This window comes from Zalophus californianus, chromosome 3 (genome assembly GCF_009762305.2).
Source record: "Zalophus californianus isolate mZalCal1 chromosome 3, mZalCal1.pri.v2, whole genome shotgun sequence".
Lineage (NCBI taxonomy): Eukaryota > Metazoa > Chordata > Mammalia > Carnivora > Otariidae > Zalophus > Zalophus californianus.
Genome location: NC_045597.1, coordinates 174,347,981 through 174,373,145, shown reverse-complemented (window position 1 = coordinate 174,373,145; position 25,165 = coordinate 174,347,981). Strand labels below are relative to the sequence as shown.

At 45.8% G+C, this 25,165-nt stretch overlaps 1 protein-coding gene and 1 long non-coding RNA gene across 6 annotated transcripts in view; one reads left to right on the top strand and one right to left on the bottom strand.

The window, feature by feature from the left end:
• Positions 1 to 13,442, bottom strand: part of SMARCAL1 (SWI/SNF related, matrix associated, actin dependent regulator of chromatin, subfamily a like 1) — a 57,074-nt gene extending 43,632 nt beyond the window's left edge. Inside the window, exons 1-6 of one of the 3 annotated variants that reach the window (XM_027589365.2) lie at positions 13,175 to 13,441; positions 12,008 to 12,042; positions 10,728 to 11,614; positions 9,935 to 9,985; positions 5,910 to 6,143; positions 3,896 to 3,946 (exon numbers count right to left, since the gene is read on the bottom strand). In XM_027589365.2, coding sequence (XP_027445166.2) covers positions 3,896 to 3,946; positions 5,910 to 6,143; positions 9,935 to 9,985; positions 10,728 to 11,556 — 1,165 coding nt within the window. In that variant the 5' untranslated portion in view covers positions 11,557 to 11,614; positions 12,008 to 12,042; positions 13,175 to 13,441. Of the gene's footprint in view, positions 1 to 3,895; positions 3,947 to 5,909; positions 6,144 to 9,934; positions 9,986 to 10,727; positions 11,615 to 12,007; positions 12,043 to 12,758; positions 13,060 to 13,174 lie in introns of those variants that run through there. The other 2 variants (XM_027589366.2, XM_027589368.2) reach the window with 2 other exon arrangements.
• Positions 13,306 to 23,132, top strand: LOC113919736. Of its 3 annotated transcripts, none has more exons than XR_003519100.2 (9): positions 13,306 to 13,443; positions 13,575 to 13,720; positions 14,885 to 15,011; positions 15,117 to 15,324; positions 18,990 to 19,075; positions 19,175 to 19,748; positions 21,701 to 21,770; positions 22,263 to 22,359; positions 22,685 to 23,132. It is a non-coding gene; the product is annotated as an uncharacterized LOC113919736 (long non-coding RNA). The 3 variants fall into 3 exon arrangements; XR_003519099.2 differs by having other exon boundaries at positions 13,368 to 13,504; positions 13,558 to 13,720; XR_003519101.2 differs by lacking the exon at positions 13,575 to 13,720 and having other exon boundaries at positions 13,369 to 13,504.
• Positions 23,133 to 25,165: the final 2,033 nt, after the last annotated feature.

Here is a 25,165-nt window from a genome sequence, read left to right as displayed (position 1 = left end):
TCCTGCACCCTTGTTGCCTTCCGCTAAGAGAACACTGATCTCCCCGTGCAAGAGGGGAGTCCGAGCGTGACGTCAGCGGTGAAGTGGGTGGCAAGTCCCTTGGTCTGTAAGCGACTGGACAGCACCCCACCTAGCCTCGAAAGCAGGTGTTGGCAAGCTAAACCGGCCTACTGCCTGCTTTTGTAAAGAAAATGTGATGGAACACAGCCATGACCACTTGCTTATGGACTACCCATGGCTGTGGGCTTGCCACAACAGCAGAATGGAGCAGACGGGAGACCACACAACCCACAAAGCCTAAAGTCTCTATTATCTGGCCCTTTACAAAAATAATTTACCCACTTCTGCTATGCTCAGAGTCTAAACTATTACCAAGAATGACCACTGCTCTGACTCCTTCAATTAAAGCTTGTCTTTAGGGGTCTTTACTTGCCTTCCAGGTTCCAGATCCCCTTATATAATGGATGGGGAAATCTCCCCTTCCAGTCAGACCCATTACCTCAAGTGGGAAAAATTACTTGGGATCTACATGAAATGAAAGCAAATTAATTTCAATGATTTTTGCTTTTTGAAGGAATTTAGCCTCACCTGACTTTAAAATTAAGAAGGGGGTTAAAAAAGCCCCTTTATTTAGTAGAGAAACAGAAAAAGAATAAACCAGAGATACAAATAAAACAGATAATTCTGGGGGTAGGAGAAAGACAAGTTAAAAATTAAAGATGATAGGCCTAGACATCCCTGGTGGGAGAATTATCATCTACCTATTAATCACAGCCCACTGTCCTATGCGTTGTAGCTTTTGAGATGTCCTTTGAAAAACCTAACTGAAGAGTACTACTGTTTGCAGATCTTCGACTGCTCTTTATCCCTTACCTTGCATGGACACCCCAGGTGTCACTGTAACCTTCCAAGGGGCTGTTTACAGGAACCTGGTAGAAGGACCCAAATAAAAAACTGGGTATATTTCATTTCTCCCCAATATTATTTGAAATTCTAAGGTTATTGGATCTGTATTCCATACAGTTGTATGTTTTCCTAATATCCTCACAAGGCATTCCAAGTTCATTGCCACACCATCAATTGGCTACCATTGCAAATACTGATCTGAATATGGAGGGCTGAGCCATCTACTGCTACCTTAAGTCGCTTTGTGTTCTCAATATATTTAAATCCATTTCCATTTTTCGCTAAATGTATATACCAGTTATTTCTGGAAATGCCTTGTGTGAACAGAATCACCACAGTAAGAAATTAGGTAAGGTTGGCAGCTATAATATAAAAGAGACTTCCCATATTGATGGAGAAATACATTTTATGCCTCCAAATTAAATCTGAACATGATTTCTGCACACTTCAGGAGACTGAGCACCCCATGTGCTTTCAGAAACCATTTTCATTTTAATCCTGGTGATCGCTAGCACTCGAATACCTGATGGAAGCTAAGAAAAGGCCCGATGATCCGGCTGGTGTGAAATGTGGTGCTTTCTAAGCATTATGTTCCTCCAGCCGTTCAAGAAGAAAAAGCAACCTCCACCCTGTCCCCCACCAAACTACTGCCTCCATAATCCTGTGCTGCTAGTTCAGCCAAGTGGCTGTGTTTCTGAGAAAGCCCCCCAGTTTGCAGATGTCTTTTCCAGGGGCTGGAAGATGACAGGAGTGTGCTGTCTGGCTTCATGAGTCATCTAGAAATCATTTCTGTAAAATAGCTCTTTGGCAGAATGCTAGCGAGCCACACAGCAGAGAGATGTTAATGTTTTCAAATAGCAGCTGACAAGACAAGATCAGTGAGGGGGATGCAGAACCCTTCTGGACTGTGACATCCCGGGGAAAACAAAAGGCCTTTTGCCAATTTCACTGTGGGCAAAAGGCCTCAAGTCACTGAGAAAAGAGGGAGAGGGAAGCTCTCAGATCCCTCTTCTTTGGAGCAAATAATCGTCACCACGTCATCAGTGAGCATTCATATACTCGGGTGGTCTTATTGTCATTTCTTAATGAGTCTCGTATGCACACGTTCACTAGCTCAGGGTCAGTAAGCTAGCTTCGCCCATGAGGAACAAGACCTGGGGTGTGGGGAGAGGTGCAGGGTCGCTGGGCTTACAGTCGGTCAACAGTGGAATCAGGACTAAGCTGGGTCACTGGGCAGAGCCTCGTCTCCTCAGCTTCTTGTTCATGAGTCTGGCTTCTACGTTTCCAAATGGGTCACGTTACAAAGTCAAGATCACCTGTGTGGCCTGATCTCCATCACGGTCTTTATTGTGACCCTGTAATGCTCCAGGAAGGGAAAACAACGGGTTCCTTTCTCTGGGTTCAAGCTTTTCACTATCTACGAAGTGGGGAGACTCCGTCTTCTCCTCCATAAAGACAATGTATTGACAAGCCAGCACTTAAAACAGCAATCTGATCCCTAACTCTAGAATTCTTAACTCCAGATCCATGGAGTTCTTAATATCAAATGCAAAATTTTACATGTGGCCATTACTGTGCATTTTTTCTGGGTGAAGAATCCGTCGTTTTCCTCAGACATCTCAAAGTCTATGGCCTACACAAGATTTGAACCCATTATATAATGTCACATGAGTCGCAAGTCATGGTTTTTTGTTACATTCCTCTGCTAACTCTGTCCAGATCCTGCTTTCACACGTTGGTCCACAAAAGTCAGTCTTTATGGCTAACATTTTTATGTATCTTTCTGTGGTTGAAAAACAAGGGGGCGAGAAGGAAACACTCCCACTGCTCATCAATAATTCAGCTCTCGCCAAATAGTTCGCTGTGAATCACAAGTTCCCAACAGCAGTGACCACGGGGTCTCGGCTCGTCAGGCATTTGCTGATACTAAATAAGGACCTCATCACATTCAAACCTAACGTTGAGTTTGCAGCAAGTCTCTCTGCAAGGAATCAAAGGCACTTCCCTTATACTGAATTTCTGGCAGTAGGGCAGATACGGATTGAAGACCCCTTCTTTCACTGAAAGGACCGGGGGACCCAAATGTTAGATAGCCCCTGCCCGATGTCACCTCCTAAGTCACACAAGGAGGAGACTGAGGGAAGAAACCCAGCTCTTCCCTCTTGCTGACAGCCCTGGCCTGCTCGGCAAGATGGGCAACGACTCGGAGCTCCTCGGCTGGAGCTTGTCTCTCCTGGCCTGACTGGGACCAGACTGGCTTCGAGGCCCAATGCATCCTCAGAGGGCCAAGCTGGAGGAACCTAAGTTGTACCAGCTGCAGACCCACTGCGGGTGTGTGACAGCTCGGTAGATGGGTGACAGACGGGTGTACCAGGGCAGGCTGAGCCATGCCCACGTCCCCCTTTCTCAGGCACACTAGAATTTACTGCCCTGTCCATGCAGAGCACAGAGACGAATGGTGAGCCCAAACAGGCTTCTCCTTCCTATTCTTACACCCGTACACACATCCCTTCCCTTGGTCAGTCTCCAAAGTGCTTATTAAATGAGTGTGCATCCAGGCCTATTACGAAGCCCATAACCACTCAGACCCTCTGACTCTCACTGATCATCTGGTTCTAGAAGTAAACCGAGAGCCTGTTCCTAGAGGGAATCTACAGTGGCTCCCATCTATGCTAAGCTGACCTAGTTCACGTCCGATGCCCAAAGTCCCCATCTAACACTTCTCTCACAGGCCTTAGGAATTTGACAAGCACCGCCATACTCTGATGGAAGACGTCCTGCGTCTGCTGGGTGGCTGGAAAGCCACCATCTCAGCTGCCTGGGAACATCTTCGCCCTCACTTGTCCTGTGCACGAGCACGTAAAATTACCACACGCGGGGAGTCGGGGGCGGTGGGGAAGTCGTCTTCCTTTAAAATATGTTAAATTTAAGACAGACAATGAAAGCTTAACACTAGCATGATATAAAACAAGCAAGGTAGGCATCTCACTTAGTTTACTGTGTTCTTCCAAGAGAAAGTTCCACTTCCTGGTCTTGACATCTGCAATGACAAGAAACAAACAAGCAAGCGTGACACCCTGCGCCCTCCTGCTGGGTCACTACATTACTCATTCATTCCCTGGTTCCAGAAATCTCCAGTAAGCTAGGACACTGTGGCTAGGCCTGGGCCTGGCACTGGGGATACAGAAACGGAGGGTACCTGCCCTCGAGGCTGTCCCAGAATTCAGGGAGAAAGGACAAGCAGACACAGCAATGATACTACGCCGTTAAGGGGGTGACGAAGGGTCCTACGGGGACCTACGGGCATCCGTGACCAGGGATGCCCCGCAAGGTCAGAAATGCCCTCCATTTCCAAGACAGCGGTAACAATAGTAGCTCACATTTAATCAGTACTTACTTGAAGCCAGGCATGGTGCCAAGAGACTCACATGCGCCATTCCTCTGCTCCTCACGACTCCTAAGAGCCGGGCACTGTTATTAGCTCTCTTTCATACACGGGAAACAAGCTGCATGTGGTCAGTGGTCAAACAGCCTACGTTCAAATCCCGGTTCTGGCACTTCCTATGTGACCTTGGGCAAATTATGTAACTTCTCTGTGCCTCAGTGCCCACACCTGAAAAATTAGGACACTGCAGCCCCTGCCGCAAAATGTTTACAGTGGGGCACCTGGGTGGCTCAGTCAGTTAAGATTCTCTCTCTCCCTCACCTCGTCCTCCCCCAAATAAATAAATAAAAAATAAAATGCTTATGAACATGCGTCTGGCAAACAATGAGCGCTCAAAAGCAAGCTGGCAATTATAAATTATTATTGTTGTTAGTAGTATGACACCATCTGCTGATTAGTACGGTGCAGCCCACACCACATACAATACCGACGAAGAAGGGCGAGCATCTCAGTACCCAACACCAGCTAAGTTCTTAGAGTTTCCCTATCGATCTACTTCTGAGAAAATCACGACAGCTTCTGCTAGATAAATGCCTTCTGGACAGCAGACGTTAAGTCTTCTCTGCATCATCACTGAGAAAGCCAGGTGTTGAGGGAATGAGCAGCATAAACACAGTGAGTCGGTGTCCGGGGAAAAGCAAAGGAGCCCAGGTATAATCTGACAGATCACGTCAGGGGTGGGGTATTCTCCCACTTGGCGGAATGCACACAGGCCATGTGCACTGGCCTGTAAGGGTGACCCCACAACTGAAGCTGAAAATCCAAGGGAGCAGAGGAGGCCAAGAACGCTGGCTCTCATGCATCTGGCCCATCTCATGACTCAGGCCAGGCCCGGCCAGTCTCCCTTAAGTCCTATCAGCAGGCTGCCCTTGTGAGTTAAAACTCTATCCAAGGAATACAAATGTAATAGCCGGCATCACCCTCCTCCTGAAGGAGCCCCAAACCCCGAGGAAAGCTCACGGAGCAAGTATTTCTGGAGAGGCTACCTCCATGACATCGCCCGAGCACAAGGTTTCAGAAACATGAGGTGCTACGGGTCTGCTTCCTACTTACCTAAGGAAAAGACTAAAACCATTTCAAGGGTAGAAGAAAAGGGATCCATAAAAGCCACGTGGTTTTGTAAAGCAACATGGCCCAGGCTGAGAATGAAACCCAGCAGTTCCAAATTCTAATACAACTTCTGCGCCTGATTCTGAAGAGCCTCACAAAAAGTAAAGCAGAACTGCTCTGCTTGGGCCAGTGGTTTCCAATTCTGGCCACCTACAACGAATTAAATCAGCATCTCTGGGTGGGCACCAGGCATCAGGGATAGCTCTGGAAGTGGGGCTTGGCAATCTGCTTTAACAAGTCCTCCAGGCAGTTTGGATGTGTGCTCCTGTCTGACAACCACGGACTCAGTCTACCCAAGGGCATTTACTTTTACGGCGTATGTCTGTGTTTCAAGCTCTCCTAAGGACACAAGTCATTTCTGAACATTCAAACGGAGAGGAAAATAACCCTGCTCGGAGATCACAGACCACTCTGCATCCCAGGAATCAGGCAAGAGCCAATTACTTGCCATAATTTCTGGACTCCATCTGCTTGAACAGTGCAATCAGGTCTTCGGAGTAGCCAATGTCTGCCTCGAAGCGGACCCGGGAGATGAGCACACATTGCCCTTTGACAAAGGCCAGGGAGGGAGCTGCAGGCAGGCAGGTCTGGGCCACGCCAGCAGTGGAGGGTGACTCCCTGCTGTCCTCCGCCCCTTCCAAAGGCTGCAGGGTTACCGTGGGGAGGCTCTGGGCTGCTTTCACTATGGAAGAAAAGGAGAGATGTGGTAAGGTGGCTGACTTCCACACAGGGAGGAAAGAAGCATGGTTCGATCAGACGGCTTGCAAGTGTGCTTTCACTGGGGCATGGGGAAGTCCGGTCTTCACTGAATGTAACTTCTGCTCCTTAAGCATTCAAGCTACAAAACCTGCAACTCAGAAATGAACAGGGGAAGGAGGGATCTCACCAAGATGCGCGAACTTAATGGATAATTGCTGCTGCTGTGTCAGCCACTGAAGCCAACAGCCCAGGAATCGCCCCCCTAACCTGATCCCCAGGCCCCCGCTGCTCCTACTTGGAGAGCCAGGGAAAGAGACAGAACCGTCAGCCCACAAATGCAGTTTTGAGCCTGATTTTATCTGTTATGGATGCACTGTAGAGATTAACAGATTTGACTACATAAAACTATAAACTGTCAAAAAAAAAAAAAAACCAAACGGAATTGAAAGGCAAAACTACCAAATAAAGATTTTTGCAAGAAATCGGAGTAGAGCTGGCACTTGAGAAAATACTAAGACCATAAAATGTAAGAAGACAGAGATATCATGAACTTGGGGGGCGGGGCAGAATGTAACAAACTTCTGGAAAAATGTTCAACTTCACAAGTAATCAGAGAAATTAAAAGCCATTTTTACTCATCAAATTTGTAAGATTAAAAAAAAAAAAACCAACCAGGTGTCTGCATTGCTAGCTGGGAATAAACCTTTTGAAGAACAATTTGGCAATCTAGAACAAGAGTCCTAAACAGTGATCATGATACCACTTCCAGGAAATCTGCCCAAACTAACAATCGAAAATACAGAGTTATGGAGAAAGGTATTCCTACAGCTTTAATCCTGGGCAAACTGGGAGCAGACAAGTGAAACAAAAAGGAGATGATTTAAGCCATTTATGACACAATTATACCATGGAATGTTATACAGCCATTAATTTTTTTTTTTAGGGAGAAGTTTTGGAAAAGACAAAAATACAAAAACCAATATTAAGTTCGACAGTATGAAATCATTTTCTTAGGGCTCAAAGTGTACAATAAGGGATACCTGTATTGTCATTGCTCAGAATTAGTGGCTAACATTCACCATTAAAATAAAAATACTTCTGCTGGAACACTAAGTAAAAAAAGCAAGATAAAAATTATATTATGTAGATAAAATGTGTGTATTTTAATGCACAGAAAAAAGGCTGGAAGGAGCAAAACCAAATGCCAACAGTGGTTAACTAATGTTCTACAATGTATGCGTGGGAGGGTTAAAACGGCAAAATCCACAGGTATGCCTAAAGCAAAATGACAGACTGACAGTCTTTACACGTTACATTGATGAAAAGGGTAACCTACTAGGAAGGCACATCATAAAAACTATCTGAAAATTAAGAGCACAACCTAACATTGTGTCGTCCCATCCCCACGTGGTACACCTGCAACAAATGTAACACTGTGTGTCAACTGTACTGCCACAGAGGGGAAAAGAACAAGTGTTCAAGGGACATCGCAGTAAACAGCAAGTCAAGTGTATGAAATGCTGGTAAGGCCAAAGATGAGCTAAATAATTCATAATCAGGGGGCACCTGGGTGGCTCAGTCGGTTAAGCGGCTGCCGTCGGCTCAGGTCACGATCCCAGGGTCCTGGGATCGAGCCCCGCATCGGGCTCCCTGCCCGGAGGGAAGCCTGCTTCTCCCTCTCCCACTCCCCCCGCTTGTGTTCCCTCTCTCGCTGTGTCTCTCACTCTCTCTGTCAAATAAATTAAAAAAAAAAAAATCTTTAAAAAATTCATAATCAGTAAAATTCATCCAAAAGTTATATAGAGAATTTTGTGCCCAATAACCAGTTTTTAAAAAAGATGTGGGGCATTACCAAAAGCAACCATACCACACAGAAAACCAAAATCATTCTGCAAAAGCAGAAGTTACCCAAGTCACCATGCATTATGAGCGCGGGAGGAAGAAAACGGTAATACAAACAAAACTATGGTCGTGGAAATCACTAGTTTAAAATGAGCAAATATGAGAAACCCAGGTGTTGAAATCTGCAGTCTTAATCCAGAGTATGGGCTCTCCCCCTCCCAACACCTAACACAGAGATTAAAATAATAGTAAAAGTGAGTGCCGCCCCCCCTCCCGCCAGCCCCCACAAAAGGTCACCAGCAACTACCAAAGAACCACCCAATGCCATACATTTAAAGAGGTGGACGCCAAGGAAAGACACGGAAGATTGTGCAGTGGGCTGTCCCATCCCCCTCCCCCAAAACTGTGCTGGTGACTCCGGAGAATTCTACCCCAGGCCCCACACCTGCAAAGTGACCTCCTCGTCATGCATCTTCGCCTTTCCCCCTTTATTTTAAAGATTTTTTATTTATTTATTTGAGAGAGAGATAATGAGAGACAGAGAGCATGAGAGGGAGGAGGGTCAGAGGGAGAAGCAGACTCCCCGCTGAGCAGGGAGCCCGATACGGGACTCGATCCCGGGACTCCAGGATCATGACCTGAGCCGAAGGCAGTCGCTCAACCAACTGAGCCACCCAAGTGCCCGCCGCCTTTCCCCTTTTTGAACTGGGTGGGGAAAGAGAGAGCATTCGAAATGGCCTCGGGAAGAGAGGAGGAAAATGGAAGGCCAGAACATCCAGGGTTGATGTGCTGGCAGAGGTAGAGGCTCCGGGCACCAAGAGGTGACGAAAACCTTCATATAAGAGTCAACAAAATCTGAGAAGACAGAGGGGTGCCCTCGAGGGCTCTGACAACAGACCACACTGGGTTAATGGGGTCCACTGGAGCCTGATGGGGCAACGCCTTTTCCCTGCACCCTCAAGGGAACTGAACACATGGAGAGCTGTAAGGACAGGGCTGTCGGCTGAGCCGTTCCTGTCAGGGCAGCCCGGCTGCCTGTCATGGCTGGAGCCAGCTGCCCCGTGGGAACATGGGCTCTGAAGTCAGGCTGTCTGAGTCTGAATCCCAGGCGTACAACTCATTGGCTGTGCGACCCAATTTTAGTTACTTATCCTCCCTGGGCCTCAGTTTTCCCATCTGTAAAAACGGTTGTTGTGAGAAGTAGAAGAGTTAGCGTCTGTAGGCATACCTCATTTTACTGCTCTTCACTGTACTGCACTTCGCAGATATGGAGTTGTTTTTACAAGGTGAAGGTCTGTGGCAACCCTGCATGGACCAAGTCTATTGGTGCCATTTGCCTAAAAGCACTTGCTCACTTCTTGTCTCTGTGTCACATTTTGTTAATTCTTGCGATATTTCAAACTCTTTCATTATTATTACGTTTGTTTTGGTGATCTGTGATCAGTGATTACAACTTGCCAAAAGCTCAGGTGATGGTTGTAATGTTTCAGCAATCAAGTATTTCTAAATTAAGGCCTGTACATTCTTTTTTCAGGCATAATGCTATTGCACACTTAAAAGACTCCAACATAGTTGTAAACATAACTTTTATATGCACTGGGTAACCAAAAAAATCATCCGAGTCACTTTATTGTGCTATCTGCTTTGTTGCCGGGGTCTGGAACTAAACCCGCAATATTTCCGAGGTATGCCTGTATAAAGGGGCTTAGAACAACCCGGCAGAGCAGATCCAGTAAGTGCTAGCTTTTGTTAATATAGTGACCTTCATCCAAGGAGTTGCCTCAATAGGCTGGCCATGAGTGAGAAGGGAGAAGGACACTGGGGTAGCGCCCTAAATGCCATCTAAACCATAAGCTAGACCCCATCTGCTGCTCTAGGAGCTTCTCAATACCAGGACTTCCCTGCATGCAGGGCAATGCCATGCCTACTTACTTAGGGCACTGTAGTCGGTCATGCTGAAGTTCCACGTCTTGGTGGCAGGATCTGAAATGAAACAGAAGTACTTGCTTTGCCATAACAAGAGTGATGACTATCGTTCTGAGTCGTACTGAGTCATTCAGTAAAAGCTTGTTTAATGAATGAATGAGTGCTCAGTTCGAAAAACAGTTGACTGAGAGCCCCTATGGATGTACAAAATCCCTGTGGGGGACAAACAGCAAATACAAATGAGGAGAGTGCTTTTACTCCATATGGTGGAACTCATCAGGCCCTGGAACGTTATGGCCTCGCCTAAGAGGCCTGAGGACAGAGATGGGACCAGTCAGGCAAACAGAATAAGGAGCAGGCCCTCTGGGCTGATGCTGAGCTAGCACATCCTGGCTCTGCCCTTCAAGAGGAACCAACAAGAGTGTCTTACTTCACCTTACTGAGCCAGTCCTATTGCCTTTAAAATGGAAATAACATTTACTTAGCTCAAAAAACTGTTGTTACGCTTTAGTGTTACAACACAAACAAAGCACCCTGCAGGGGAACTGGCCTCTCAGTAAATATTCATCCATTCTCCATTTGGCCCCGTGGCAGCCCCCAAGTTTGGCCGCTGTTGGAAGGAACGTCTATTACAAAAGGAAACATGAGCTAAAACAGAAAATTTCAACAACTGGACGGACAGAATGTGCCAATGCACTCTCTCCATATTTATGAGAAACTGTTAGATTAAAAGAGACTTTAACAATAGAAAAAAAAACCAAAACAAAACACGTGAAGAACAAGACCGAAGCCTCATTACCGTAACTTCTGCTGGGTAGATGCTTAAAAACCGCAATGAGCTCTGCATTGTACCCGATCTTCACCTGGAAACGATCCCCACTCCTTATGCACGTTCCCTTCTGGGAGCTTCCTGCTTTGTGGAGTGAGGCCCCCAATTTCTGTGGGCATCTTCCTTCTGTCCCAGGTGCCACGCTCCCTGAGCCACAGTTTGTGTCAGAAATGTCCTGCCCCAAGGTGGAGGGCCTCACTGCCTTGGCCCCTACTCCAGGATCCCTGGGTGGCTGTCCAAAGAAAGAAGCTGGTGCCTTCTGGAGACTCTTGGCTTTGGCCAAAGGCTCATGAGTTCTGTTAGCGAAGGGTGTGGATCTGATTTCGTGTGAAGCCTGAGGATGACCCTGACCTAACGTACCACCCAACAGCTGTTGGCTGGGGACCTCTGGAGGACTTTGTGCCAAGAGAGGAGAGATGCCAGTGAAAGTCATTTGACTTAATGGGCTCTGGTCCCGGCAGGCTGTGGGCACATCTCCTTGCCTCTTCCAGATCCCCTTTGCCTGCTCTGGAGTGCTTAGATGAAAACTGTGGGAATGAGGTCTTTGGTCATCACTAGATGAACTATTGAGATTCTGTTGCATGAAAACAACATCATGGTTCACTGGCTTAGAAGGATCCCTGGGGAGGTTTGGGGGAGGGCCCTGCTTGGACTGGGAAGAGTTGGTGGCAATAATGGAGGAGCTAGAGCCTGTGCTCTGATGCTGTATTGCTAATAATTTCTCAGCTCTACGGGCCAGAGCCTTTTGCCGGTTCTCTTCAATTTTTTTCCTCTGCTCCTCTGTAAGACGCAAGGGCATTTTAACAGGGAAATGCTTATGCAGGGATGTCAATCTTTAATCAGAAACTTGGCAGAAGCTGAGGAAGAAAAAATATTGAAATAAACATTAAATATATTTATTTTTCATACTCCTACCTTGATTTTAACAAGCTTTCCTCCAGGAAATGCACAATTTGCACAATCAAGGGATATGTTAAAGGTTTCTTTTATTATTAAACACACACACAGGGATAGTAGGTAGCATATACGAAAACAAAGACCCTGACAAAAAAGCAAAGAGCAAGGTGAGATGGAATCCAAAACTAAAAAGGTATGTTAGCAGCAGTATTATTCTCCCTCTCATCCCCAGCCAATGTGAGTTAGCAGATCCTAAGGAAGTTATGCAGTGCATCCCAATCTATCAGATAATAAGATGACATTTCAAACCAGAATAACGGATTAAACTGACATAGATCAAAACAGCCACATACCATGGTGTGACACTTGCTAACAGACTCCTGCCAAACTGGAAGAAGGGAAGAAACATTAGCTTCACATAGACTGCATGCTAAATTCACCCCTTTAATTCAATCCTGTTATCATTCCTGGCAAACCAAACTGCAGGTGGCCAGGTGCAAGCCACAAAGCAGTGAACCCTAATGCCTGCCTTCCAAAATGCACCACCGTGGAGCAACTGTGACTTTTTGGAAAAATAAGCAAAAAAAAAAAAAAAAAAGTAATGCATGCTCATTGTACAAACTCAGATGCTACAAAAAGATGTACATAAAAGAGTAAAATTAATCTGTAATCTCACCACCCATCAATAAGCACTGTTGGTGGTTTAATGTAGTTTAGTTTTTTTTTTTTTTCTACTCATATCCATAGTTACATGCCACATATTTAGGAGATACGTGTATTTATTACAAAAAAGGATCTTTATATACATTGTTTTGTATCCTGATTTTTTTCAATTAATTTACTCAGGACATTTCTCTATGAACAATACAATCTTTTACAATATTCTAGAACCAAGGAGCTGGACCCCAATTTCTCTGGCTTGGTTCAGACTAAGCCTCCATCCAACCCACTGACATGTAATGTTTACAACAATGACAATGGGGATGACTACAGCAGCACTGCTGAGACGGAAAGGGTTCAAAGCTTTCCTTGCTGCTGAAGACTCCCTTTGGGCAGAGCTCCAAAACATAAGGGTTTCCATGGTAATCCCCAGAGACTTCTCACCTCCTCCAACCACCAGTTAGGAAGGATTTGGGAAAGGCTTTGTTCCCGGAGCAGAGCTGAAGCCCTCAGGCTCCCTGGGTAACACACTCCTAACTTTCCAACCAGGGCTCCCCTACGCCCCCAAACTCTCCAGGCCCACGGCCGGGTCCGCCGCCTCCACGAGCCAGGGGAGGACAGGCCAGGGAATGAAGTCTCACTGATCAGCCCCAAACCCTAAAGACATCCCACCACCCAGACTCCCCGCTGCCTCTCTTTGCCGGGAGCCCTGCTCCACCGGATTCGCGCCGGCGCCTCCAGCCGGCCAGGCACTAAACGCCACGCCCCACTCCCACCCCTATTATCTCCACTTGGATTCACCCGTCCCCTTGGCCCACTCCCTCTTTCAAGCTGGCATTTGGTCTCGTCCGCCTTCTCACCCGTACAGGCGTAGAACTCGAGCCACGTTCGCGGCCACCCCGACCCCAAGAGCGTCTCCAGAGTCCTGCCCAGCCAGGTTACCCTTCCGGGTGGGCGATCAGGAACGAGTATTCCACCGCCGTCAGTTCGCCCGCCTTACTGCCGCGCCTGGGCCTGGAAGGGGAGGGGCCTGGTCACCGCAGAACTACGCCTCCCAAAGGGCAACGCGGCCACAGATACGCTTGACAAAGTGGGAGTGATGAGCCGGGAGACGGACCAGTGCTGCAAGGTCTTCCGGGATTCGTAGTTCCGGCCGGGAGCCTGGCGAGAATTAGGCGATACGCAACAACGTGAGCGGGGCGGGGCGGGGCGGGGCTGGAGTGATGCAGCCTGGGAATTGTAGTCTTTGTTCCCACACAGGTTTAGCCAAACACCACAGCTCGAAAGCCCGGAACGTTGAGGTTTCCAAAGCTGGAGTCTCATGGTCTCAACGGTCTCCAGGGGACAACCCAGACATTGATTTCGTAGCTCTTAATAAAAAATATCTCCTGGAGCATCAGTTCTAGGTATTGATTACCTCGCAATTTAAGCCCCACCCGCTGTCCCAACTCCGACCTGACCTTTCCGGACCAGGAGGTTTGGCCCCATCATCATTGTCTTCCTTGGTTGTTGTGCTGACCATTTCATGTAAATTTTCTTTTTTAATCCTCACGATAACTTTATGGACATGTGTTATTCGTATCCCCATTTTATAGATGGGAAAACTAAGACAGCTCTTTGCTAACTTTTTTCAAGGCTTTGTTAGGCTATTTGTGATTCTGATTCTGAAGTCCCTGCTCTTTAGGGAAAATTACTAAACTGACATTATCAGAGTCAGCTTACCCCATTTCTGAGCATCAGTACCCCTTTCCTCACACCATCAAGTCAGTTATTACATATTGGTGTTAGATATAATATTTCTTTATCATCAGTGTACACAAATGTTGCTATTCAGTTTTCAAACATGGTTCACTTAAAAACAAAGGTAGATCTCTGTTTAAGAATTTGGAAAAATGGCCAAGACATAATGTTGAGAAAAACAAAGCACAGCAATGTGTATAGATTGAGCCATTAAAAAGGATGGATGGATGGATGGAAGGAAGGAAGGAAGGAAGGAAGGAAGGAAGGAAGGAAGGAAGGAAGGAAGGAAGGAAAGGAAGGAACGAGGGAAGGAAAGAAGGCAGGCTTAACTATAAATGCGTGTAACCTCATAGAAAAAGGTCTGGAAAGGAAACATCAAAACTCACTCTTCTTTTTAATCTATATTTTTCTGAATGATTTGGATTTTCTTATAATACTTATATAGAACTTGTGTGACTTTTGAAACACAAAATCATTTTTGAAGCATGTAAATTTTTTTTAAGATTTTAATTGTTTATTTCACAGAGAGAGAGAGCACAAGCAGGGGGAGCTGCAGAGGGAGAGGGAGAAGCAGGCTCCCCTCCGAACAGGGAGCCCGATGTGGGGCTTGATCCCAGGACCCTGAGATCAGGACCCAAGCCAAAGACAGATGCCCAACCAACTGAGCCACCCAGGTGCCCTGAAACATGTAAATTTTTAACTACAAAGACTTTGGCCTGTCTTAGCACACCTGAGTGACATTAAGTACTAGAAAGTGGGCCAATCTCACTCCACCTCTTTTATGGCCAAGTAAGCACGGTGACTGTGTCTCCATTTTCTCCTCTGCAAAGTTAAGGTAGAAAACACCACCACCTTGCTAAATCTTGTTGTGCTGGGGATCAAAGCAAGACAAGAGAACTGTTTAGTGAACCGTGAAATCCCAGAACAGATGCCAGATGGATGTTGCTATTGCTCGAGGTAAATCTTGGTCTTTCATTTCTCTACACCCAGCATGAACTTTCTACTATACAGATGAACAGAAATTAATGAACACCTTTCCCTGCCCTTCCTGTTCCCCAACAGAGTCCATTAATTTGCTAAGAAAGTTGAGTGCTGTGCTCTTCACCTGTGTCTGCCACCTATTTATATAATAGTGACTTCACTCTGTGGTGCTCCATCACCTCTCCTGGAAAACGACAGATTGCCCTTTGATACCTACTAAGAGGGCATGTGGACCAATGGAACTCGGATCCTAGAGTTTATGGATCTTACCCCTCAAAGTCCCAATTCGGTAGGTCTGGCATTGGCACTAGAAGTTGCGATTACCTTTCTAGCTCTAACTTTCTAAAATTCTAGGAAGGGGAACTTAAAATAAGAATTCAGTAAAAAGAAAAAGAAAGAAAAAGAAAAATTGTCTTCAGAAAGAAATATAATCAGGTCCCACTTAATATTCACATCTGCTTTGCCAACAGCATCATCTGTTGAGGCCTTGAGATAGGCAAGGCTTTTGTTTTTGTTTTTGTTTTTCCCTATACTTCTGAGGTTCTTGAGGCAACTTAGAGTGAAAATTCACCCCTTAGAAGGTTTTAAAAGCCTGGAGGAGAGCACATGAGCCAAGGGATGGAGGGAGAAGAGAGGATAGATGAGGCAGTTGAGCTCTAATTGAATTCACCCTCCCGGGCAACTAAAACAAAAAAGTCAAAAAGCTGTGCCAGGCCTTTGAGCAAACACCACACCGCTGAAGCTCCCAAACACGGGGCAGCTGGGCAGTGCCACACTGCTTGGAAGCGTTGCCTGGTTGCCTTAGAAACGCGCACACGCGCACACGCACACGCACACACAAGGACAGTGTAATGAGTATTTTGTAAAGGTAAAATTTTTTTTAATGATTAATATAATTACATGATTGTACATAATTATATAAAATGATTTGAGAGTTTGTGTCAGAGTTTTTCATGTTTACCTGGTTTTCTTTAGTAAAGCGATGATGGTTATAAATACTTTTATTTACCAAAATAAAAAAACTGTTTACCCCTGAAAGAAAATCCAATCATGTTTCATCTGTGAAATCCAAAAATCTGGCAAACACAATTGTAAGGGATTCCAAAGATGAGTAAGATCTATTACTGTCTCCAAAAGTTTACAAAGTCTGGAGGATAGAAGACAAATAGTTAAAACTGTCAGATTTAGCCAAGGTCCTAAATATTTGTCTCAAATATTGCATGGGACTCCTTATACTAAAAAAGTATTTATTGTTTATCTGAAATTCAGATTTAACTGGGTGTCTTATATTTTATCTGACAACCATAAAAATAGTCCACTCGTGTTATCAGTTAGGCTTCGCTGAGCTGCAAACAAATATACATTGATGCATAGATGACTTACAGATATATTGATATGTCAAATTTTAAAGCTAGAAGGGACTTCAGAGCCTATAGAGTTTCCTAGGGGAGGAAATAGAGGTCAGGTCAGCCTTTGTGTGTTGTAAAAATGCACCCAGAGAAGTTAGCTTGCATGATGTCACAGACCAGGCAGAGACCAGGATAGAAAGGGGAACCTCAGTACCAGTGTGGAGCTCTTTCTAGACACTAGTTACATAGCTGTTGCATGCTTGCCCTTACCTGATAGTATGTGTGGGAACCTACAACAGATTAAAGTCCCTTTCCCTGGAGCTTACATGCTAGTGATATAGGTGATGGGCTTCCCACTTCCCTCTGTTTCTGATCCCCCAGAGAGGGCTTGACAGCTCTTGGGGGAGAGAGCTTTTGACAGCCTCCTCAAGGGCATGTCATCGCTCAAGTTAATTACACCTAGAGTGCTGTGATAAGATTCTGGAGCAGATGCAAGACTTTGGGTGGATAAGGAGGCTGTTCCCTCCTCCTGTGCTGGCAGTCGGCAAAGACATTTACATATCCAAAGCACAGAGGAGCAATGTGAAGGTTTATAAGCCAAGAAATTCACCTTCCTTAGCGGTTGTTACGTTCTGATGGACTTAATTGCTCTGAGTCTGACAGTTCAGTTTTTCTCCCTCGTGGGTCTGCCTTTCCCTAGCTCTCCTCTCCCCCAAAACTTTAAATTATGATAAAGACAGAAACTCCGGGATGATTTCTAGGCTGTGCATTCCGTATTTTGGTGTGAGTATTCTCCAAGCATCTTAATTTCTCTAACTGGTCTTGGTGTCTGTGATTACTTCACCAGCTTCTCTCTCAAATCTGGCACATTTTCTGCCCAGGATGGCTTTGTATATCCTTTGCCAAAAGCATCCCCCTCAAAACCCTCATCCAGTTTTCTTAGACCTGTAAAATTTCACTTTTTCTGTTCCTTCAAAATCCCAAATTCCACTTTGTCCATCCATTCATATATTAATTTAACAACAATTCAAGGACATACTAGGGGCCACATACAGTGCAAAGGCACTGGGGTTGCCAACAGTAAATAAGAACCAGAATATGTCACTCTTTCTCCATAAAGTTTACAGTCTATTTGGGGAGGGAGGGAGGGAGGGAAGGAGGAAGGGAGGAAGGAAGGAAGGAAGAAAGGAAGGAAGGAAGGAAGGAAGGAAGGGAGAGAGAGAGAGAGAGAGAGAGAGAGAGAGAAAGAAAGAAAGAAAGAAAGAAAGAAAGAAAGAAAGAAAGAGAAAGAAAGAAGAAGGAAGAAAGAAGAGAGAGAGAGAAAGAGAAAAGAAAATAAAAGAAAGAAAAAGAAAGAAAGAAAGAAAAGAGATAAAATGATAAGGGCCTGAAGGACCTAAACAGAGGGTGTAAGTAGAGACTAAAGAGGGAACCATTTCAAAGTGGTTCGAAAAGGCCTCCTGGGGGTTGGGGGGCAGGCATTAACCTTGAGACCTGAAGGAGGAGAGGAACAGCTCTGCAGATATTGGAGCAAGGAGGGCTCTGAACCAGAGGCAAAGGCAGTGCCACTGCACCCAGACAAGAGAGAGCTGGGTATGTTTGCAGAGCAGAATGAAGGCCAGTGTGGCTGCAGGACAGTGTGAGCGTAGACGGCTGGAGAAGCAAGCAGGACAGATAACTTCAGGGTCCTGCAGGCCAGGCTGAGAAGTTTTGATTTTGTTCTGATAACAGTAGGAAGCCACTGAAGGATTCACGCTGCAATGGTGTGATCCGATGTGTGTCTTGAGAAGATTGCTGCTGCCTCTAAGCGGAGCGTGCCCTGGAGGAAGGCATGGCAGGGGTCCAGGGGAGAGATGAGGCTGGCCTGGCTGGATGCTCATTTTGGAAAGCTGCCTGGAGGGAGACTCCAGCACCATCTCTCCTTGAGGAGCCTGAATGTCTGAGGCTAGCACACACTCACCCACACTCAGGGCTCCATGGCTCACCTCCCACTGGCAGACGTGAAATTGGCTTAGAAAATCAGGGTGATACATGGAACTCTCTTAGGGACTGTTGTTTTTTTCTGCAGCTTCCTTGTGGGAATTGGAACAGTTACATTTTTTCATTATTATTCATGGAAAATGGGGGCAAAGAGGAGCTAAGTAGCTTCTTCAAGGATACAAGTAACACTGAGGCAAGCACCCGCTGAAATGTGCTCCTTCCTACTCCTCATTCACTATGCTCCTCCATGGGTCCTACAAGGAGGGGATAGCCACCAGACTTTGCTCAGTTTCTACTCAATTTCCCATTCCCATGGGAAAATGCTCCTGTGATGACACCCCATTTGTTTCTACGGAGGTGGAAATTTAAGATTGGATTGTCATTGGCTTGGTGCAATATCCCTGATGGCCACAAGGGGGCGAGTAAGAGTCCATGAAAGCTGGTCAGCCCGGTCATGGTTACCTGTCCCTCTGGGCACCAGTCCCTCTGTCTGGGTCCCTTTTTATATCTTGCTTCTCCTGGTGTATGTTTGTCTCTTCCTATGTCTTTCTTTTTCATTTTATGTTATATTTATTTACTTCTTATTCTTCTCTTTTTATTTCTGCTCCTCTCACTGCGTATCCAGTCTGCCCACAGCGTGGAGGAAAAGCTTATTTTCAGTAGTTTGGTGTATGTGTTGAATTGCTTCCCGGTTTTCAGTTCTCAGAGAGTGTAAGTAAAACACTTTATACTCCTTTCCCCTAGCTTTCCCCCGCTCTCATTTGTTTGTTTTACTTATATGGTCATATCTATTCTCCTCTGTTTCGATAGAAAAAGAAAGGAGACCCACTCCTGACCCAAATAAAACATCACAAAATAAAAGGTCATGTGACCGTTGAGGAAGTTCAAGAGCAGGGGAAAATTTGAGAGGCCTCGGTGGCTGCAACCTGTCTCCACAGTAAACAAGAAGGCATCTAAATAACCACCCACAGTATGGAGTTCCTGTGGACTGGGGGGAAAGCCTTCCTTTATCCCAGTATTTCAGTTCTTACAGTCAGAAGACTCTCCTGTGTATCCACTCCAAATTCTCTGCGAGTTCAGATTTGTTCTGCCTACAGGAGAAAGATAAATGGAAGGAACTGCTAGCTATGTTATGTTCTGTTGACCTGAGGGGCTTGCTACCCTTTTCCTTCCACATGGATGGAAAGTGCAGTGCTGCAAGTTTGGGCATCAGGGTGGTGAGGATGCAGGGTTGGCTCTCTGCTGCAGACAGAACCATCTATATTTGCTCTCGATGGGGACCCGCACAGACTAAATCAGAGAGAAGGAGCAGTGCCATTCATCATGAAGGTGAATTATCCTAATTGAGTGGTCAAGAAGATGAGTGCTTTCTAGGTAGTTTACGGTAAGGACCTCCTACTCCTGGATGCAGTAATAGAAAACCACGGGGCCATCAGATCCATTTGGGAAAGAGCATTAGCATCTAGTCCACTCACGCTGGTCCTCCAGCACTGGTTTTCGGGAAATCAGTTCTCTCTCAGCCATCAGTTCAATATTATTCTAGTTTTTATTTTATTTTTCCCTTGTCAGCTTCTGAAAGATCAGGGACTCTCTCCTTAACCCGACTTGTACAGCAAGTGTGTTACACACTCAAGGCTTTTAGACTTCCAGCACAAGCTTCTACTTCTAACCCTTAAAGTAAATCCCTGTCTTCTGCTACCTGGCTTGCAGTCCACAGACAGCTCCAGAACTCCTTCTCAGCGCCCCCTCCAGCTTGCTGCAAGTACATCCTTCTCTGCTTGGAAATAAACGAAGCAGTTATTTGCTTTTTGAAAAATTTTTAAAAGGCCCGTTTCACGCTGTCAGTTGGAGAGATGGCATTTTTAAATATTAATTAAAATAACTATATACTTTTTGGATAGGCAATACAGTCACAGGATTCAAACTCCAGACACATGCAAAAGTCCATACAGGGAATGTTTTCTTCTGGCTGGAGGCAGATTTAACCTGAAGCTATAGAAGCTTTGGCTTCAGGGACCCTTGTTAGCATAGGCCCCTTCTGAGGGCTGCACCTAATTCTGTATTCATGATCTTGCATTATTTTTTCTTTAAAATCTTCCCTTGCCCCCCAAATTGTATGCACTTCGGTGCCTCCAAAACTTGACTCTGCCTCTGCCCCCATCCCTGTCTCTTAACCACCCTATTCCCTTCCCAACCAGCAACCAATGTCAGCAGTTTCTTTCATATTTTTCTGAGTATATTTTGTGCACATTTAAGTAAAAACATATTTATCCCTCCTTCCTTTTATATAAGTGGTAACAGGCTCTACACCCGGGTGTGCATTTGCTTGTTGCATTGCTTTGAAGTGAGTTAATTTCTTTGTAGTTCCATTTCCTCCTCTGTGAAATCACTGTACTTATCCTGGAGACTTCCTGTCCCTGTTAAATGAGATAATGTAAAGCCCGTAGCCCATCGCCTGGAACATAGTAAATGATCAATGGAGCTAAGTTATTATTCCACTGTTACTAATTAAAATACAGAGCATCTGGGGGCCACAGAGCCAGGGCAGGACCAACAAGGCGAAGCAGGTGCAGTGCTATCTGAACTGGCCTTCGAAGAATAAGTAGGGGTTTGACCTCCAAAGATAAAGGGGAAAAGATGCTAGCTACAAGGATGATCCAATCTGACAAAATCACAAATGCTGAGGAAAATGTGGTTAATTAAATGAAATATGTTTAAAAGAGCCCCAGTGTGACAGGCTAGTTTCTGGAATGACAGACATAATCTTTGGGGGTCCTTTGAACAAATCTGAAGCAGTAAGGGAGGGCCAGGAGTCCCTTGGTTGGGGGTGTTATGTGGGCTTTTTTTTTTTTTTTAAAGATTTTATTTGTTTATTTGAGAGAGAGAATGAGAGAGAGAGAGAGAGAGCGTCAGAGGGGGGAGGGTCGGAGAAGCAGACTCCCCGCTGAGCAGGGACCCCCCCCCCCCCATGCGGGACTTGATCCCAGGACTCCAGGATCATGACCTGAGCCGAAGGCAGTCGCTTAACCAACTGAGCCACCCAGGTGCCCAGTGGGCTTTGATTTAATTTGACATATCAGTCTCTCCACTACAATTTAAGTTCGGGGAAGTTAGTATCAATATTAACTAATCCGATCCCTCATGAACAAACTCAAAGTCTAAATCTTTAGCTAACACTTTATCAATACCATGTTCTAATTCCATATGAGGCTTTGAAAGCATGCTGCTGAATGATAATTGCTGTAAAGCAGATTTTAGTCACTGGGACTTGTACAGAATAATTGCACAGATGAAATAGGGGGCTTATTAAACAGTGTCATCTGATTGCAACTGCAGATCTTGACAGTGTCTGGAACGATGGGCACCCCCAACACTCCTCCTGCTGCTGCCCCTGGATAGCAAGGGCGTAAGTAACACTATGTACGCAATATGGTCCGTGGGTCATCCCACCACCTCCCAAGGCCAGATAGGGCTTTGGGGAACCTGAGTGCCGAGGTGTGTGTTAGATAGAATTCTTGACCCTAGAAATTCAAAAACCCTATGGCTAAGTCAGCTTCCAGGACAGTCCAGACCCCAAAGAAGAATCCATTCCTCACGGCTCTGTGATTAGATGGAATATGTTTGAGACCTGACGAGGCAGGGAGGCCCCGAAGCTGGCCCCCCCGCATGTGTAGGGTGGGTTTCTTCGGCCCATTTGGCACCTCTTTCTCCAGGTCCTCCTCGGTCTAAATTTCCTCTGGCCCCCAGACCTCACCCAAGCTCTGTATGCTCTCGGGTGATCAGCAAGTCATTTAGGGGAAAGCCTTTTAATTAAGAGGAGAGCAACAGATTATTAAATCAGACATTTTTTACCCTGCCATCTGGCCAGAACTCCTCCCAGCCCCTCTTTTCCTCCAAGCCTGCACAGGCATAAGAAGAGACAGCGGGAATGAACAGAGAGAAGGCCCATCTCTGCCTGAATTTGGAAAGGACCACCCAGCCCTTCCTGAAAGCAGGTGAGGGTTCTTGGAGGATTTCTCGGGGTCTTCTCCCGCACTGTGGAAACCGGGTCAGTTTCCTCACCCGTAAAATGGGGACAGTAATGCCTGTGTCGATGCTCGTGAGATGCCTGGCCCAATGACCGGCAGGGTGGAGGCGCCTAGGGAGGCGTAAGTTGACTGTAGAGCGAGTGCGGTAGGAGTTTTGTTCTGAAGGTGGGCAGTGATGATGGGGGGGCAGCTGTGGTGGTGGCAGGGGGGGCAAGAGGGCGACAACAGAGTGTTTCTTCCCACGTAAGCTCCTTCTGGTGTGACCCACAGGGGCATTCCTTGCCCTCCTCAGGGGACGTCAGGGAGCTCGGGAAATGCATGCTCACCTCTTGTCCTGACCCCTTCCAAACCCGGATGTCAGGACGTCACCCTAAGGGGAATGAAGCTGGACACTTCTGTGTCTGGTTTGGGCGTAACGAGGAGCTGACAGACACTGACAGAGAGGCCAGCCCCGGAAGACGATGAAACAGACACGAAAGGTAAAATCACCGCAGTGGGACAGCTATGAATGGAGGCTGACGCAGGTGGGCATGTTTGGAGACTCAGTTGCCACAAGCAGCATGGCCGTCAGTGATATGACTTTGCAAAACGCTGGACAACTCCTGGGAAAGCACGGAGCACAGGGAAGTCCAATCCTTCTGTAATTTGCCTAGCAGCCCCATTCTTAGTGTATACCGAGCATATATGAAAAACCATTTTAAAAAGTCCTTCCGTTCACATGTAAAACATCACATTTTAAAAGCTCAGATGAGGGGCACCTGGGTGGCTCAGTGGGTTAATCGGCTCAGGTCATGGTCCCAGGGTCCTGGGATCGAGCCCCGCATCGGGCTCCCTGCTCCGCGGGAAGCCTGCTTCTCCCTCTCCCACTCCCCCTGCTTGTGTTCCCTCTCTCGCTGACTCTTTTTCTGTCAAATAGATAAATAAAATCTTTTTAAAAAATGAAGATCAGATGATTATAAATTTCCAGCTCTATAAATGTGTTGGTGGGACATGGGGAAGTGGTGTGGAGCATGGGGTCCGGCATGTGCAGGATTGTCTCACAGATTGCAAAAGTTCAGGCTGCACCCACCTATCTACACCCGTCCCCTCCGTGCCAGGAGTGAGACCCCTACCCAGCACTGGGCCAGCCCCAAACATGCCACACTCTTCCAAGTGAGCTAGACTAAAAATTAGAGTGTGAGTCAAATTAATTAAATGCAAAATGTGAATCAAGGTAAATAAAAGGTAAAAAAAAATGGAACGAAGACAGAGACGTTTTAAATGTAAAAAGAACACCTTGAGACAATCAAGAAATTTTGAACTGGATACTAGGATGATATGAAAGAATCGCTGTTCATTTTGCTCAGTATAATAATGAAATAATTACTCATTATTGAATAATGAAATATGAAATTGAATATTGAAATATTGAAAAATGAAATAATTTCATGTCAGAATACAGACAAATGTGCATGCAATAATACAAAAAAGCAAACCATTCCCAGGTTAAAATCTCAATAGTGACCACTGGTGTACAGTATGTCTATGAGCCTTATAGAAATTTCTTGGGGTGTCACGTTTCTCTGGGAACTTCCTCCATACAACACAAAGCTAAGCCCTCAGTTGTGGACCTTGTATCATTTGCCTCCACCCCTCCACCCCAACAGGTGATTGGTCTAGGTGAGGGTGGGGCCCACCTGACCCAGTTCAAGCCCATCAGATCCCCTTTCCCAGGAACTTGGCATTTTGAACTGAGAGATGGGGAGTCTTGGGTGTGGGAGATGAATTACATTAAAAGCGACTCCTCGTGAAAAGTCATATCCTTCCCCCAAATTCCACTTCTTTGTGCTCAAGTCAGCTAATGTTGATGTCTGTTGAAGATTCTTTCATTCTGGGGACAATGACCATCAGGAGGAGATCAGCAGATTGAAGATCAACTACCGTAGATTAGGTCCCTCGGAAGTTACAACTTGCAGAATTACTAGCTTCTTCAATTTAGTTATGTTTAGATAACCCCTGTAAAGGGTATTGGGTTGAACTTGGCAAATCGTCTATCTTTGCATATGTTTGAAATGATCATTTAAAGAGAAGAGCTGTGGTAGCCAGCCTCCAAAAGGGCTGCTTGGTATTCACATTCTTGTTTGAGTCTCCTCCCTTATTAAATAGGGCCGATCTGTGTCCCCAGTACTGTATTGCAAATACTGGGTGTGGAATGGGACTTCTTAGGCCAGGTCACAGAAGACACTGAGGCTGTCACCTTGTCTGTCTTGGGTCATTCCCTGGGGTTGCGGAGGTGGGAGGCCAGTCTGAAGAGGTCTCTGTGCTGAGCAGCCTCCTGGCAGGTGGCTGCCTCAGGCACTTTGCAGACACGCCGTGACCTCTTCTCTCACCTCTTTCAAGGTTTGGTTCAAAAACTCACCTTCTCAGTGAAACCTTCCCTGATCACTCTATTTAAAATTAAAAGTCTTTCCCTCATCTGGCAATGCCCTCCTTCTCCCCTGCGTTATTTTTTCCATAACCCTTATCACCATTTATATTTTACTTCTCCATCTTCCTTATCTTTAGCTCCATAAGGATAAGGATTTTTGTGGGTTTGTTCATTGCATCCTTAGGGTCTAGAAGCTTTTCAGTAACTATATTAAGTGAATGAATAAATGAATTAATCTAGTTAATTTAAAAATGAAACACATTATATGGGTTCCTCATAGAAAAATCAGAAACTATGATAAGCCTTCAGAATGAAATAAGAACCATCATCTGGAAATACCCAGTGCTGACATTTCTGACATTATGG